We start from the raw sequence: 18,941 nt of genomic DNA on the forward strand, positions 1-18,941 counted from the left end.
CGGCCTATCTGAAAATAAAAATAGTAAATGAAATAGTGACTAGTACCTACCCGAAACGAGTACTTGTCATAAAAGTAGGTTTAAAGAAAATATAGATGAATATTTAGATTTCAGGAAATTTACTTTATAATATAAAATATAATATAAGCTAAACCTATAATATAAATCATGTCAACTCATGTTTCAACTTTCACAGCTAAGTTAACTAGCGACATCGCTAGCTCTTTCCAGTGGCCAACTAACAATACTATTTCTAATTATATCATGACCAAATACAACCAGAAACAAATGCTCAGTCTTGCTTGTGAAAGGTAATTCCCCAAGACCTGTTTTCAATTGTGCAGCGATTTGTACGAGATGTACGAGTACCAAGCAGCACACAAGCAGGCATTTTTCTCAACTCCCGTTATGAGAGGTATGCGAAAGTTGCCCTCCGCAATATGGCGGCGCCGTTGACGTACGATTGAGCGGCCAATAGGGCGTCTATGTATTAGTTTAGTTTTAGTTTAGTTTAGTTTAGTTTAGTTCCACAATTTCACACATTGCATTTGTTGCTACACCAGAAGCAGTTGTTGGGGGTAGCATATTACAAAAGTAACAAGTTACAAAATATATTACTTTTTCAGCAGCCAAGGACTACAACACATTACCCACACAAAATATGGTAATATATCAGTCATCACAATTCAAGTGACTCGAGTTACAAACAAATAAGATGCAGCATGCCAACTCAGGCTGGATACTGGTGTACAAGATCTGCAGGAGCTTATAGCCAACGTCAAAACAAAACACGAGAGAATGGGGAAACGGAAATCTTTGACTGCACCCCGGCTCGGTGGCATCACTACCATTTCAGTCCATATCTTGCCAAAGGTGTTAAGCAATTGAAAGTAGTTACTCAGCTACATTTTCGAAGCAGTATAAATTATGCAGTACAAAACACATTACATTTCAAAGCTGCAGCTACTACTATAGTACACACCACAGTTCAAAGTAACCTGCCCAACAACTGATCAGGAAAAACAATTGTGTTCTATTGTGAAAAATGGACTCCCAAAAAGCAACAGCTTATGAATAGGGGTCCATCCCACCACCAGCACCACCAGCACCACCAGCACCACCCCACCCCACCCACCTGGCAAGGATTATGTGAGCGGTCCAACTTTAGATGCCAGGACAACCATTCTTTAAATTGTGGGTATTTAGAGCACAGTTACCTCAAACAGACAAAAATGGACAGTCACTGTACCTTTGTACCTCAATTTGAATTGATCCTTGTACCAAGAGAAAGGGGTTTAACCCTCATCCGCAAATCCCTCGGGTTTGTATCTCTCCAGTAGTTGTTGCTTTAGTTTCTTTTTAAATATAGATAATGAGGCAGATTGTTTTAAATTGGTATCTAGCTCATTCCATAATTGTGGACCACTGTAACATACAACTAAACCTAGCACTTGTTAGGTTCCTATACATTTACCTTTTAGGAGCAGCTTATGTCTAGGGTGGTGTGTGTGAGAAGGTGTGTATAATGGAATGAGCTCACACAATCTAATGTTTAACCTGTTGACAACATTGTACATTGTACATGCATTGTGATAAAAGTTACATTCAGGAAGCTTTAGTAGGCCATGTCTATGGAAGAGAGCATTTGTATGAGAGTTACGTGTGGAGCATGAGATAGCTCTTATGGCTTTCTTTTGTAATATCAAGAGTTTCTCTTTTCTTTCAAAAGCATCATTTATTTTCTCTACAAGATCTAAAATGGCCATACTTGTGCTACTATTCTTCCTAAAGCCATATTGTGAAGATTCTAGTATGTTATGTTTATTTAAGTAATCTACAAGTCGTGAATAAACCACCCTTTCTAGTAGGGTAGAGTGGGGGAAAACGCCCCCCTGGGGTAAAACGCCCCCCACCTGTTTTTCCCAAAATGATCACTAAAAGTAGTCGAGATACATTTTTACTGTTGCTATGCACTACGTTGATAACGGGGATATACAAATCTCCATGGAGAAGCTGACACCAGCGACATATTTTAAGAGAAGAGGATTACAGGGTAAATGCTATAATTTTCAGATATTAGTAAACAAGTGTTTAATACAATATTGTTCTGCAGGATATCGCAGTGATGTATGATAGATGAATAGTGAAGTCTGTAGTTTGAGATCATATGGTATTTATAAGGAATATAATTATATTTAAAAAATGAAACATTTTTTTAAAAAGTCATAGCTTGTGGGGTAAAACGCCCCCTACGCTGAGGGGTAAAACGCCCCCTGGGGGCATAGTTTCTCTCTATCATAATTACTATAATAAAATATTTATGTCTATCAAATCCTTTGTTTTACACTTAATGCAGTATAACTAGGTGGTAAAATCTAAATATTTGAATAAAATATGAAAAAATTACCTCAAGTGAGCATTAACTAGCTAGCTTGCTAGCAAAGTTAGCTCACTGATGGAAGGTAGTTAAATTTGGCTATTTTGGACATTGCTGAAATAAATATTAATATATATACATGTAGATACATTACTTGCCTTTTACTTTTAGAGATTAAAAACTATTGTCTGTTAATTTTGCCTTTGATCTATGAAGCAAACTGGTTGGTAAGAAAGGGGGCATTTTACCCCACCTTGGGGGACGTTTTACCCCACCGCTGGGGCAAAACGCCCCCTTTGTACAAAAATATTTTCAGTGAAAATACTAATTACTTATGAAGGCTGAGAAATTTTAATATTTGGTGAATAACTCCTGCCATAGTCACTCAAAACCGGGATGGCAATTCTAGTCACATTTATGTTTTGTTTCACTGTAACGTCACACTTTCCTTAAGGGGGGCGTTTTCCCCCACTCTACCCTACTTTAGACAACGTTGGCAGGATTGATTTGGGTCTATAGTTTTGAAAATCACTTTTGTCCCCAGATTTGTATACTGGTATTATCTTTGCCAGCTTAGTTTGTTTAGGAACTGTGTAATGATAAATTAATTATATAGGCGAATGGCTCAGCTATTTCATTCACTATGGCTTTGAGGATCATACTACGTATTAATTATGTCTAAGAAGAAGAAGAAGAAGAAAAAGAAGAAGGTGGTGTATTTTTGTAATATTTTAAAATAAATTGGAAATGAAACCTTGCGGGGATTGCAAAAGAAGTAGAATGTCGATTCACCATTTTCACTATCTCACCAGTAGGTGGTGAATTCGGGTATGAAAACTAACACTGATGAAACAGAGCGGAATTATCTATTTTAACGTAACCCGAGTGTTTGGAATCACACTGTGCATATATATATATATATATATATATATATATATATATATATATATATATATATATATATATTTTTTTTTTTTTTTTTTCATCGGTGACTTTTATTTTGCCTTTGTTAATGCAGAGTTGTTGCTGAGCTCACACGAATCTTCACACAGTGCTGGAGTCTCTTGGCTGCTATGAGTGATCGGTTTGTTAAACCAGGTAAGATATAAATAATAGTACATGTATTTATAACCATATAATTTATAAGCTTACATATGATGTGTCGGTGTCACATATTCGTGTGAGTAATCAGCAGAAGTTAATGTCTTCCTTCACTCTCATTCATTCCTCTCAACTTTTCGTGTCATTTACTGTGAGTTGTAAACAAGGACAGGAACAATCTAATGCAGAAAACTGCGATAGAACAATAATCAACTGAATACTCATTGACTATTAAAGAAATTTGTATGAGTGTGTTTCCATGTGACAGCTCGTGACGTGGCATCTGGTGTTTAATGTCTCAGTTAAAGATACAGTAAAAACACAATGAGTCTGTAAACTACATTCCTAAATCACAGAAAGAAAGTTGCCTGGTCATTTTTTGAAAACAAACCCGAGCTGAGGGAGATAACCAGCCCAACATTGTAAAGTTCAATGCGATTCCCACCCAGAAAATAGAAAACTGTGTTGTTTTGTACAGCACTTTCTTTCAATGTTGTTAAACTAAATGAATGTCATGATTACGTTTTGCCAGATTACTCTGCCCTAATGCATTTATAAGTGTGTGTGTGTGTGTGTGTGTGTGTGTGTGTGTGTGTGTGTGTGTTTGTGTGTGTGTATACACCCAGCTACAGTACTTTTGGTTAAAAAAACTTAAAAAATCCTAATAATAACTACTAGAGAATGTTCTGTATAAGTTCTCTTTAGGAGGTGGTTACAAAAAAGAATAAATAAGCAAATAAAAAAATAAATCCACACAATTCTACATAAATAAATATATAAATGTGCAAAAAAAAAAACATAAATCCATATATTCCTGCATAAATAAATATATAAATAATTAAATGTGTGAGGGGATAAATAATTAAATAAATAAAGCGAGGTACTTCCGCACATCGCAGAGTCTGAACGTGTAATATATTCAGCTCCTGTGAAAAACTGTTCCAGTGGGTGGAGTATACATAAATATTCATGATGTGTCCCCTGTTGTGGGCGTGGCCTTGCGACAACGCGCAAACGAATGGAACTGAAAATATTAGTGCAAGCTCCTCAAATCACAACTTGTTTAATGGATTATTTCGAAAAGGTAATTCTGTGTCCTTGCATATTTCTTCATTCTTACATATAAACTTCATTCCCTTTTCGAAATGATCCTTTAAACGAGTTGCGATTTGAGGAGCTTGCACTAATATTTTCAGTTCCATTCGTTTGCGCGTTGTCTCAAGGCCACGCCCACAACAGGGGACAAATCATGAATATTCATGTTTACTCCACCCACTGGAACAGTTTTTCACAGGAACTGAATGTTAATATTGGATGAGGAAATATTTGTTGGTCAACAGTCTCTGCTGATTCAGCCCAGCACCAAGTCTTCATCGTTCAGCACATTTGTCACAGTTGATCTCTTCCAGCAAATTATAGTGGTTTTCCTGACTAATAAAACAAACAGACAGAGGAAACCGAAATTGTGGTTTAAAGATGAAACAAACCCACACACAACTGCACAACTCACTAAAAATAATCTTGAAACTAGCCACTCAGCATTTTCACTGGCCACAATTTTGGACATCAATACCATGGGGAAAAACTACGATATCGATATTTTTAATATTATCTCATAATTTGGCAGCAGGTTTATTAGGCTGCTGTCACTTTAAGACCTGACGCACGGATCCATTATACTGTTACACATGCGTTTTGTGGATCTCTCTGCTCTTTCCCTTTGAGTTTAATGGCACAATCATTTCAGGTTTAGTTTCATTGTCTTAGAATAGAATAGAATAGAATAGAATAGAATAGAATAGAATAGAATAGAATACTTTATTGTCATTGCATTTAAAATACAACAAAATTGCAAATGCCCTTCTTCTGCTTAGTTCCTAGTCTTGGTTTTCTTTGCCACTGTTTTGCCTTTGTTCTTAGTTGCCATGGTTTCTGATTAGTGCTCACCTGTTCCCTATTTCTTTAATGATCTTCCTCTTGCGTATTTAAGCCCTCACTTTCCCTCAGTTCATGGCATGTTTTTCTGACGTGGAAAGCTGATCCTCGCTTTCCCATGTGCGTATATAAGTCAGTGATTGAAACAGGGTTTTTTTGCTTAAACTTTGATGCGCATCATCTCAATGTATTATTAAGTCAACACAACAAAAGAAGTGATGGGCTAATCGTCACAGAACACACAGGTAAAAAGGCATGCAATTTTTTTTTATCACTCAAAAAATGTACATTTATTTTATATCTCGGCAAAAAATTTAATAACTCGCAAATTAATATTTTTGGACTGTTTTATGTGCAGTCTGGATCCCTGCTTATTCAGTGCAGAAGAAGAATAAATGACCTTAGGGTTCATGATTTCGAGACACCAGGATCAGTGTACACAAATAAGTCTTGCTTTCACTCTCTGTTGTGGAAAATCATGTAATGTTGCTCAAATCATGTTGCTTTCTTCTCAGGCAATCAGGAGCATGGATGGAACGACCCACCACAGTTTTCCTACGGCCTGCAGAAGGATCCAGGAGGACCGAAGCGAAATATTCTCAACAAGAGGGTACATGCGCCCCAACTTACAGGTCAAGCTTATCCCTGATTAAACCTTCTCTTGATTCACCTCTTTACAAGTTTGCAACTAATTACTTATTGTATTTTTTGCCAAACTATTATACTGTATGGATTGTGTCATCTTTTCTTGGCCTTTGATTTGATTAAAAAAATATAACTAATTCGTCACAAAGTTGTCTGTTTATTCTTGATTAATAATATTATAGGTGCTACATAATCCCACTTTACATTAAAATCCGTAGGGTCAGTCCATCTCATTGTTTGTATAATAAATAATTAAATTAATATTTTAAAAACATTAAAAATTTTCCCTATTTTTTTTTTTTTTAAACCTCTATGTATTTATTGCAAATTCTTCCCAGTTCTTATTTTAATTTTACTTGGTTTAACCACAATGGCCATCTTTGTGTCATGGCGCACAACAAAGTTGTTTACGGACACCTCTTGAAACAAAAACTGTTCTCTAGACGAGCATGTTACAAGGTACATGTACATTAAATGCACATCAGTTTTTTCTTGTGGAACTTATTATACGTATGACTCTTTGGCCTTTGAAGGATTAAGAGGTTTTTTTATACCATTACAGCTCAAATTAGCATAAATGTAAAGTGGTTTATTATAGGGCCACATTCTGGATGAATTTAAAAAACAATTCGCATCTGTACGCACTTTTACCACAGACAATACATTTTAAATACCAAATTTACAAGTGTAGGGATGAGAAATGAGATGAGGTAATTAAAGTTTTTAAGTGTAATTCAACTACAACTTCACAACTACAACACAAACGAATTATAATCTATTGTACCACTTTATTTCAATGGTCTACTTTAGAGATTCTACTAACGATAAGAAACTTTGCAACTACATATCAACTAGCAGTCATTAGAGTATTAGTAGACTGTCTGCATAATATCTAATAACTCTTTATCGTGATGCTCCCCAATATCTAATAACTCTTTATCGTGATGCTCCCCAATAGTAGTTAAGTGACACTTTATTTTGATGCTCCTCAACAGACATTCTACTGTCTATAAGTAACTTTGCAACTACATGTCAACCCTATTCTGATTATTGTTGTTTTTGGCGGCCTGTTTTAATTTTAATTTGAGTCTAGTCTTTGTGTCAAGCTGTCATTTTAGTTTTTATTAGTTTTAGTCACGTTCATACTCTTTTTAATCTAGTCTAGTTTCAGTCGACTAAAAGTCTGAGCATTTTAGTCAGAATTATCCATGACTATTTTCGTCTAGTTTTAGTCGACAAAAACTGATGACATTTAGTCTAGTTTTAGTCAATGAAAATTGTATTTTAGTCTCTTTTTAGTAATACAATTCTATTTAACCCAGTCAATATAGTGTACCACTATGGAAAAACAGAAAAGTAACACTCGTCTCATTCGTGGAGGTGGAAAAACAAGTTCTTTGTGACATGCAAGATTTATTGTATTAAATCAAAAAATGTCAATTTTAAGTTTTAATTTAAAATGTACATGGTTAAGTATTTTACCACTTGCTTGAGCAACTTAATATATAAATCTATATAGAAGTAATGCATTGAATAATACGTTGTTTAAATTGTGTTTAAACGTGAATTATATGGCTGGTGTGGCGCAATGGATAAGACACATGCCTTTGGTGTGAGAGACCCGGGTTCGAATCCACTGTGAGACACCAATGTGTCCCTGAGCAAGACACTTAACCCCTAGTTGCTCCAGAGGCGTGCGACCTCTGACATATATAGCAATTGTAAGTCGCTTTGGATAAAAGCGTCAGCTAAATGAATAAATGTAAATGTAAATTACGTCTATTAAAGAGTGTATGTGTACAAAGAGAATCGCAATGCTGACACAACTTGTTTTTAAATAAAAGTACCTGATAACTTCTGGATTTGAAATACAAATAGTGAGTATGTGTTTGTGGTACAGCCGTGGATCAGTTACGCACTGCAAACGCAGCGTATGTGAAAGCACTATAGCGCACTGCACACGGAGTATGTGTGAAACAGAAATACTGCAAAATAATAATAACGCGACTAAACAAGACGGAATAACGTCATAACATTTCGTCTCGTCTCGGTCAACGAAAATGAAGAGACATTTTAGCATAGGTTTTATTTTGTAAACCACATTTAGTCTCGGTTTTATTCGTCTACAATATTGCATTATACATTTCATTATAGTTATCGTCACATGACCAGCATTTACGTTGCGTCTCGTCTCGTTTTCGTCACGTGATAAAGGTTCGTTGACGACGATATTTTGTCATTTTTCGTTGACGAAAGCAACACTAATTCTGATAACCCCAACCCTACCGGTCTACTAATACTCTAATGACATTTAGTTAGACAAGTTACTTATAACTAGTAGAATGTCTAACCTAATAAAGCGTAATCTTGATTATTTATGCCCCTGTAGGTTCAGGATCAGAGATGCAATCGACACCAGTAGCGGGGATTACACCTCCCCGGGGAATAAATCCTCCTCCTCCTTCCATGAGTCCCAGAATCCCTTCAGATATAACAGCAGAGCTGGAGACAGAGCCATGCATTGAGGATGTGCAAGAGCCGCTGTATTGGGCGTTGAATGCATGTAGACATACTGTGAAGGTAAAGTCATTGTGTGAAATGTTGAAATAAAGTTCAGAGCATAAACCAATGGGAGACCGCCTCCATTCACTCACTCGTTTCATTTGCTCCGGATGAATATTGTTGCTGTTACATGGCTTAAATTTCGCCGTGGGAATGCAAATATTGTGCATAATTTTACTCATTCCCGCAGTTTTTGTTCACAACCAAAGTTTGCGCACATAAAGCCGCCTCTCAGTACTAATTGAGTTATTTTTCGCTGCTTATTGCATTTAAACAGTCAAATACACACAAAATAATGTCAAAATCCCGGACTGTGCGTCAGGTCTTAAAGTGACAGCAGCCTAATAAACCTGCTGCCAAATTACGAGATAATATAAAAAAATATCTATAGGACAGTTTTCCCCCATGGTATCGATGTCAAAATTGTGGCCAGTGAAAATGCTGAGTGGCTGTAACTTTGGAAACCCACTCGCCGCAAGAAAGTGAATGTCAAACACTGATCTGCGCAGTTTCAAAACAAGGACATTTATTGTTTGGGTTTTAACAATCTAAAACACAGAGTTTGGAGCCAGTGTACCAGTCACATAACATAAAGCAAATATCTTTCAAGAAAGAGTCTTTCCAAGAAAAAAAACAAAACTTTTTCTCACCTTTAGCTCCGACCCCAATTAAACACACCTGAACCGTTGAATCGGGGTGGTCAGGAAACTTCCAGGCAGGTGTGATGGAGCTGTGGACATTTATGTTCCTGTTGTCACCTTGTGACTGTCTTTTATTTTAATTTTTTTCAGAAACAGATCTGTGATGATGTTGAAAGGCGTCTGAAGCTTTTTGAGGACATGTGGAAAAGTGGAAAACTCTCTCCTTTGGTTAAACGTAGGATGCATGGATTGTCCCAAGGTGAGTCAGAGTGTTGTTCACTTCTATTCACTGGTTCAGTGGTAAAACATCCTAGAACAAGGGTTGTAAATGTGTACAGTGGTGGGCAAAGTATGGATTTTCGATTACCCTACAAGTTCGATTAAACAATCAAATTATGAGAAAACATTTAATAAATTGAAAGGAGGGATTAACAAAACTTCAAAGTGTTCATCTGACAAAATTATTTGGCCAAAAGGCAAAATTGACTACCACATAATCAGTTATACATTTTTTTTGTTGGTTCGGCTGTTTTGGCTTGTGTTCATAATTTCTTTGTATGACAGCCTGGTCAAAAATTATGTCGGCACAATTTGGCATGTTTCATTGCGTTATTATCACAAATAAAACAATCGACTCCAAGCACAGCTGTGCAGTATGATTACAAAATCTTTAACACATTTTTAATAATATAAGGGTGAAGATTTCAATTCTTTTTTGGCCTCTACTGTAAATTTAAAAGAAAACAACCTTCCGATTTTACATTTGTGAGAAGCACATAGATGTTAAAGGGATGGTTCAGAGTAAAATCAACCCAGGGTCCTTTACACCCTGACCTCGAGTCAAACACCCCCCAGAAGCCTTTTTTCCCTCGGTCGAACATTATTAAAGTTGAGCTTATTTAGAGAGATCAGCTGAATGGCTTAGTGCAGGCGCTAATGGATCCTATGATGAATCTCGTAAATTACCCCACTAATAATGCCCAGAATGGTACCAAACTTCTACAGTAGTACAAATAGGTTCTGTACTCATAAAACGAGGCATTGGAAAGTGTGTAAGTACATCAGGAGTTTATTTAAAGGTGCATTAAGCAAGTCTCTGAGTTTTTGCAGAACTATGCCCCCTCTGGCGGCAAGCGAAACTGCAACCAGAGGTGTGCACGCTCACGGACAAAAGTTTTCTTTTTTTTAATCTTACGTGGAGTTTGCGTTGGTGTTTGAAATGAACTATAAGCAGGTCTCTTACAATCCATCTTATTCGGAGAATGCCGGCGAATACACAAACCTGCCAGGCATAGCTATGTGAGCGTGCCGTGAACGCGCATGACGTCACGCCCAGTCTAAAATTCCGGCCCGAATCCCTCTTATTTATTTTACTTTACAGAATTATAGAGACAATCTCAGTGATCAGAGAAGGGCTCATTCAGCCCATCAGGCAATTGTTTAAGCATGTATGGGTTAGAAAACGGGTATTTTTAACATGAAAAGTTGCTTAATGCACCTTTAAATAACACTTGCCTGACGGCTAATGCTACCGCTAACCCGGACGTCGACGTAACTTCAGAGATTTGGGAAAAGCACGTAAAAGTCCTGGCAGAAAGCCATGCATAAGGATGTAGTGTAACGACGAATTATTATTTTTTCTGAAGTATTGACAACTTAGTGTTAACTAATAACTGTTGCAAACTGGCACTACCAACAAAATATTAGTGCATTCCTGGAACTGGGCGTCGTTACACTACATCCTTATGCATCCTTATTTCAGCCGAGGGAAAAGGGCTTCTGGGGGGTGTTTGGCTCGAGGTCATGGTGCAAAGGACCCTAGGTTGAGTTTACTCCGAACCATCCCTTTAAGTACAGAGAAACAAGCGCAGCTATCTATAGAATTTTGTCTTTGAACTTCAGTTTGTTTTAGTTTTTTAGCGCTAGCTCTGTATATTTCTATGGCATTGCTGTCAAAGAATAATTGGCTGGTGAAGTGGATTTATTGTAGTTAATGAAAGTTATCATGAGCATCATAATGTATAAAGCGGATGTCATAACAAATGTCAGTAGAATGGGAAGATTTTTACAATGAGATGCATTGTACCCAACATTTTTAAAAAGTACATAGTTAAAAAGACACCTAATATAAAGTGGGAGAAATTCAAATGCACTTGTAACTATTAACATTTTAGCTCTGAGACTAACACCGTAATAACATATTATAACACATAATATATCTAAACTTCTTATGATTTAATCTGAACTTGTTTGCCACACTTCCCATCATCTTTCTTGTTGCTCAAATGTAAATAACATGAAGCAGTCAAACAAATTCCAGCACGTTATAAAGCAAAATCTGTGTTAGCTGAAACATTTCCACCATTGCATGCTATAAACAGCCCAGTCCTGCCGTTCGTTTCTACTGGACTACTGGAAATGTAGCAGTTTTTAGTGCACATTAGTTAAGAATTTAAGACATTATTGAAATACACTATTCATTTATTTAGACTGCTGTTGTCTAGCTTGGGTAAAAGTGAGGAAAACATACTTAGATGTGATTCGTTTCAGCCCTGAAAAGTAAAAACTGGGATGGCGCTGATGAGATCCACCGAGGCCTGATGGTGGATCATGTTTCTGAGGTCAGTCAGTGGATGGTGGGAGTCAAACGTCTCATCGCTGAAGCTCGAAGCCTGAGCCCACAACCAGTCAACAACTGCACTGATGATCCAGCGCTTCTCTGAAAACTCATGTTTCGTTCCACAAGTTGCCAGTGATTTGTCTTAACTTATGTAAAGTTTTGTATAATCCATCTTTAAAAAGAAAAGAAAACTTCCCATTTCCATCTATTTCTTCTTATATTACTTCTATTTTTGTAGGGTGGTGTTGGGGAACGGTTCTTTCTTTCATACCTCATTGTAATTTTTCTTTGTATTTTGAAAAAAAAAGTGGTTAAAAATGTAGGCATTAAGTATCTTACTACTGTATATAAAAATCTGCTTTTAAAATAGGGTTGATTTCCAACTCCTTCAGCCCGAATAAAGCCCTCAGTTGCACAGGCTCAACTGAGAAGGTATTGAATTTGTAATATATATTAAACAGATTTGATCAGTACTGTTATAATGTGCAATAAAATTATGTTGAAACCTAGCCTACATTTTTTGGCAAAGGGTATGTTTTGCAATATGCGTCTCAATCAGCTCTGTAGTTTACTAGTCAGGGCACTGATTAGGGAGTCGGACATTCTCAATCGCGAAACCCAGTGCGCTGAAACGTTCGCTCCCTAAAAGTCCCACAATGCACCGTGAAAACCAGGGAACATTGATGCTCACAACAATTTAAAGCTCAATAGTTTATGACTGTAAGTCATTCTCTTCAAATGCTATCGAGCTTTTAATTATTGTATATTTTGTGTATGATCATATACAGTAGTGAAAAACAGCAATATATACACATGATTTGACGGTTTATTTTAATAAACATAAAAAGGTGTGTATCATGCCTTATACATGCCTACATGAACACTTTAAAGTTGGTTTTATGACTGAAAGTCTTTCTCTTCAATTGCTATTTAACTTAGCATTAACACATTTTACTTGCTCCCTCAGGGTCATAAATAAAAACTGAACTTTTTATGCGCTTCGGCCGTTTGTTTACACGACAATGGCGTTTCCGGAAAAATGAGAAATCTTACTTTTGAAAATGGGTTTCAGAGTTTTTTGAAAATGATACCGTTACCGTCTCCATAAAAACTACAAAAACGTCATTTTGTGAAAACTTCATGTGTATTCAGTCTACAGGTTTCTTTACAAAGTGACATCGCCCACTACTGGCCTGACAGCAGAATACAGCGTTTTTAGTCGATCATTTTGACAACGTTGTCGTCTGTACACGTTTTAGTTTTTTGTTCAAATTTCATTCAGGTTTTAGTCTTTTAAGAGTATTAGACATACCGCATCATTAACAGTATAGCCCACTGTCATTTTTCATCATATTGCTTCATTAAAATCACTATGAAATCAAAATGGAAAATTCTTATTATAATAGTGTTGATTAGAAATGATTTATCCGTGCACATAATTTAAAACAATATGTAATATTTAGCAAATGACAACGATCCTATTAGTTCCCGATCAAGTCTTGTCATTTTTGGGAAACGGTTTCATTCGGATGTGCATCACACTAGGGAAGATAAGACTATCACAAAATCTGTTTCCGGTAACACTTTATTTTAACGTCAGTTACACGTTACATGTACTTAATATAGTAATAACAGTAAATTATGCAAAATTGCAAGGAACAAACCTTACATGGTAACACTTTATTTTAGTGTCCTTGTTACACGCTACATGTAATTATTATTGTAATAACAGTAAATTATGCATAATTACATGAAACTAACCCTAACCTTACGTGGTAACACTTTATTTTAGTGCCCTTGTTACACGTTACATGTAGTTACTGTAGTAATAATTATAAATTATTCATAATTAATTACATGAAACTAACCCTAACCTTACGTGGTAACACTTTATTTTAGTGCCCTTGTTACACGTTACATGTAGTTACTGTAGTAATAATTATAAATTATTCATAATTAATTACATGTAACTAACCCTAACCTTACATGGTAACACTTTATTTTAGTGTCCTTGTTACACGTTACATGTAATTATTATTGTAATAACAGTCAATTATGCATAATTACATGAAACTAACCCTAACCTTACATGGTAACACTTTATTTTAGTGCCCTTGTTACACGTTACATGAAGTTACTTTAGTAATAACTATAAATTATACATAATTACATGCAACTAACCCTAATCCAAACCCTATTGTAAGTATATGTAGTTAATTAATATTACTCAGTACTTATTTGTGTAATTACACTGTAACAATGTCCTGTAACACAATGTAACAGCTTGAAATAGTTAAAGGCCGTATCATACCGACTTAACATGCACACTTTATTTTAAGGTGAAGTAGTTACATTGTACTTACTCAAATAAGTACTGAGTAATATTAATTAACTACATGTACTTACTATAGAGTTACGTTAAGGGTTAGTTACTTGTAATTATGCGTAATTTGCTGTTATTACTATAGTAAGTACATGTAACGACGTGTAACTACATCCCCTTAAAATAAAGTGTTACCAGATGCACTCCTCAAAACTTGCCAACAAAAGAGAATTCACTACAAATAAGCAATGACAACTACAACACTTTGTAAAGCACTTTTATTTATAAGCCCGGTTGCATTAGAGCCAAACTGCAAAAAGTACATTTTACTCAGAAAACAATTATCATACCCACCCACTTTTGACAATAGAAACAGCATGCCTCAACAAAACACAGTATATACGTCAAAAAGATGCTGTTATGCCTTTCATAAACTGTGCTGAAACAATAGAGAAGACAAAAACATCAAAGAGGCCACCAGTAGCCGTTTACAACGAACCGTTGTTTTCCATGCATTTTATTTTTCAATTCTAAATGTGTCTTTCTGAGAAGGTAAATAAAAGAGGGAATCATTGAAAAACTTTAGCTCTGTAAATGACAATTGAACAATAATTCAATCGTTCGTATATTACGAGTGAATCTTTGTCGGATATGCAACGAGTAGCCTAAATGTGTTACAGATTTAACTAGTGAAGATTGCAGTTGGTTTTCTGTTCATGGTATTATGACACAAAATCCAGCCTGATATGAATAGCAGTTTTTATACAGCCATGGCCAAACGTTTCTATACAACCTTGTTTAGATCAAATAACAAAAAAAAAATAAAAATCATGCATACAGTCATCACATTAATATTCTTGTTTTACAAAATAAATACTAAGCAATATTTGACAAATCAGCTCATACAGTATTACTAGTAAAACGTAAATGGTTTAATAAATCTACACATATATTAATCTGCGCATTTAAGATGCAAAATGTGTTCATATACCTTACAAATGTTTTAGATAAGACAGAAAGACTAAGTTGAATAGCAGATCTTCAATACTCCAATAGTCTGAATACAATATCAACAAGTTAAAACGCTATAGGTCGTTGAGCATCACTTATGTCCACCTTATTCCTTGAATCATTTTAATAACTGTGATTCCATTGCGCTTGTTAATAAATATGAAAGCACATTTGTGAGCGATTAACGCCTTCTGTTGTCAAGTGTTTTTAAAAACAACATCAGTAGATAAGCACTTCCCTCACTGTTAACAACACCGATTATTGAAAGCTCTCTCTCTCTCTCTCTCTCTCTGACAACATTCTCCCATTGAATTTGAATAGACGTTAAGCCTAGACATCGAGCTTTTATGACTTCAAGAGACTTCCTTTTGTTGTTAAAAGAAAAAATCCCTGAATCCTAAAAATACAAAAGGAAGAACAAATACACCAGCTCTACTGGAAGAACTTTATCAAGGAAAAGAAAAAAGGTCTCGCATGCAGATACTGTAGGCCCACAATGCACTGCAGCTCGGGACAGTGCCACCGTCGGTTCCAACAGCGACGGTTCATCGGATGGGTCGCTCGGCCCTCTTGATCCATCAGTTCTTGCAGTGCGGATTGTTTCTTCTCTTTTTTTGCGCCATCGATGCAGCTTTGATTGCAAGGGCTAAACGTATACTGAAATTCACCCGTTGTTCAATGTGCTTGACTAATACACCGTAGAAAGAGTTCTGGAGTTCCGTCGATATTCACATGGAAAAACTCATTACAATATTCTTACCTAGCGGTTACACATGTGGAATTTCTAAAGGTGTTTCAAATATCTAAAAGTTTTTGTCTAACAATAAATTCAGATAGCACATGGGATCGTTACAATCGAGTTTTAAAACAGGCATAGGAGAGAGAGATTGAAAAACGAATGTCTAAATGTTTACCGATTAAAAAGAGTATATCTAGATACCCGTGTCCTTTTTTTATAAAACGCAGGAAACAGGATCTCTTTTGGAATGTGGTGCTTGCTCCCATCCTTGTCCCGAATCTTGAACCTTGTCCAAGCACACTTATGGTCGAAACATGGTGGCTAATTTTGTAAACATACCCAAACTACTGAAAAAATTAATACCACACAGCACAAAGTGGCTTGATCATAGTTTATCCATAAAGAAGTGTTCTGAGCAATGAGGAATAAATGCTGATGTGAATGTGATGACACTAAAGCCAATGAAGTTCAAGGAAAAGATGAGAAGCTCGGAGCTTGTACATCCTCAAGCGAGTGATCCTGCAACTTTGATGTTTTCAACTAAGACAGAAATAGAGAGATAGGTCAGTATGCAAACTGCAACGGAGCCAGAATATTGTTATGAATGTAATCCACAATCCAGACAAGCAACATCGTGTCGGCCCAGATCCGGCCCACATCTTGTACGTGTGGAGTTCCCACGTGTCCCAGATGTGGACCGGATCTGGGACTTCATTTGTAACCGTTCGAAACAGGCCCTGAAAGAGGCGAACGCAAACTTGACTGGAAAATTTTTGCGACACCGATGATGATCTGAGAAATCACTGACAGTAGATGAAGGAAAACCACTTTAAATCTTCATTATGAGTCCTAATCATTAATACAGTGCATGTTCACGATAACAGTTTAAATACATCAAATAATGATTTACATCTGATATACACATTAAGATTACATATGTCACTCTCATTAATGGAGTTAAGCACTTAAATTACATGAAATCATTACCGAGGCAAGAAGTTACAATTTTTTTTTAGATTCTAATAAATAATATTTGTAGTGGATGAGCTGCTTTTGAACACTTTTCCTGTGGCATGCTGTGCTTTAATGTTTTAACGACAGCGAGGATCGATTAGCGCATGATAATAGCAGAACAGAAATATTTCCACGCAAATAGTGATCAATAATGCACAATAAGGCCTATCTGTTTCCATTAAAAATATAAAGCAATTAAAAATACTATTTGAAGAACTGGTGCATGCTGGAACCAGACTATCCCACTCTTTTGCTGCGAGCCCCCAGTTACCTACCAAAAAAAGACCAGCACCATTACCCCCAGCTTCGAAACCTGCAGCAAAGCCTGCGGGCCCAGCTCGCCCTCCCCCTCCTGTGAGAGCTCTTCGGTCTCTAACACAACGTCAGGGCCCACACCCTCCTCCATCTGCTCGAGGTGAACCAAAAACAACTGATACCAGCTCTCAGTGATGTGTGTCGGGTCCCCGTTTTGATAACAGTAACTTTCTCAAATGTTTACAGAACAAACGGGAACCCAGTGTGCCTGTATCTTTCTCTATTGCTGTTCTATTACAAGATAGAAAGTCTAAGGCCTTCAATAGCCGTACAGCAAACCCAACTAATCTGGTGCCTATTACACGTCAAACTAATATTGCTGTGGGGAAAAGTAAGACTGTGAAGTTAGGACTCTTAAACATCCGCTCACTTAAAAATAAATCACTTCTAGTCAACGACTTAATAACCACAAACAACCTAGATTTTATTCTTCTAAATGAAACCTGGCTAGAAGACAGCTGCAGTGCTACAATCCTCAATGAAGCAGCCCCTCCTAACTTTACTTTTATGAGTGTCTGCAGAGCTGTTAAGAGAGGTGGGGGTCTAGCTGCTCTTTTTAAAGATATCTATCAATGTAAGCAAATATCATTTGGGAATTACCCGTCTTTCGAATATCTGGGTATTGTGTTAAAAGGTGCTCCACGCATTTTACTCATCATTATTTACAGGCCACCAAAATACTCTTCAGCCTTTGCTGAGGACTTTACAGAACTAGTATCGACAATTACATCAGAGTTTGACTGTTTTGCCATTGCTGGAGATTTTAACATTCACATAGATAATGCAGAAAACAATATGGCAAAAGAAATCAAAACTGTTTTAAAAACTTTTGATCTGACTCAGCATGTACATGGACCCACACACAATCGTGGACACACTCTAGATTTACTTATCAGTAAGGGTCTAAACATTTCATCGATTGTTATTAAGGATGTAGCACTGTCTGATCATTTCTGTATTTTCTTTGATATATTGATCTCTCCTGCCACTGAAGCTAGATCTGTGTCTGTCAAGAAGAGATGCTTAAATGAGAACACTAGTGTCCTATTTATGAAGGCTATATCTTTAACACCAAGCATATCTGCTGACTCTGTTGATTTTCTCCTTGATTCTTTTAACTCAAAAGTTAAAGGTGTAATTGATGATATTGCTCCTGTTAAAGTCAGGAAGAAGAGTGGCAGACAAAAGGCACCTTGGAGAAACTCAACAGCAGTGCAAAATATGAAAAGACAATGCAGAAAAGCAGAGCGCATGTGGCGGAAGACAAAACTTGTAGTCCATTATAACATCTACAAAGACAGCCTTCATGCTTTCAATGTGGAACTAGGCAAAGCTAGACAGACTTTCTTCTCAAATATTATAAACAGCAATTTAAACAACACACGCACTCTTTTTGCTACTGTAGAGAGACTGACAAACCCCCCAAGCCAGATTCCCAGTGAAATGCTCTCAGAGAACAAGTGTAGTGAGTTTGCTTCTTTCTTCTCTGAGAAAATCAATAATATCAGAAAGGTGATCAGCACATCCTTGACTTGCGCTGGGGTCAGACAGATCAGACCACCTGAGAAAGTAGTTACTATGTCTGACTTCAAAGAAATTGATGGCAAAATTTTGGAAGAAACCGTACAGCACCTTAAAACATCAACCTGCGCTCTCGA

At 36.5% G+C, this 18,941-nt stretch overlaps 2 protein-coding genes across 5 annotated transcripts in view; one reads left to right on the forward strand and one right to left on the reverse strand.

Moving 5' to 3' along the window:
* The first annotated feature begins 3,364 nt into the window (after positions 1–3,364).
* On the forward strand, positions 3,365–12,871 carry sra1 (steroid receptor RNA activator 1). Of its 2 annotated transcripts, none has more exons than XM_084386880.1 (5): positions 3,365–3,475; positions 5,929–6,045; positions 8,448–8,638; positions 9,412–9,520; positions 11,812–12,871. In XM_084386880.1, exons 1-5 carry the CDS (start codon positions 3,451–3,453, stop codon positions 11,982–11,984), a joined length of 615 nt encoding a protein of 204 aa, XP_084243006.1. In that variant the 5' UTR covers positions 3,365–3,450; the 3' UTR covers positions 11,985–12,871. The 2 variants fall into 2 exon arrangements, with proteins under 2 accessions (XP_084243006.1, XP_084243005.1); XM_084386879.1 differs by lacking the exon at positions 3,365–3,475 and adding an exon at positions 5,510–5,658 and having other exon boundaries at positions 11,812–12,767.
* Positions 12,872–14,467: 1,596 nt separating this feature from the next.
* The window catches only part of camk2a (calcium/calmodulin-dependent protein kinase II alpha), an 80,343-nt gene continuing 75,869 nt past the window's right edge, over positions 14,468–18,941 (reverse strand). For all 3 annotated transcript variants that reach the window (XM_084387041.1, XM_084387040.1, XM_084387042.1), the window contains one exon: positions 14,468–16,494. The gene's annotated coding sequence lies outside the window, so the exon portion shown is untranslated. The remainder of the gene's footprint in view (positions 16,495–18,941) is intronic.

This window comes from Rutilus rutilus (genome assembly GCF_951802725.1).
Source record: "Rutilus rutilus genome assembly, chromosome: 18".
In the NCBI taxonomy this organism is placed as follows: domain Eukaryota; kingdom Metazoa; phylum Chordata; class Actinopteri; order Cypriniformes; family Leuciscidae; genus Rutilus; species Rutilus rutilus.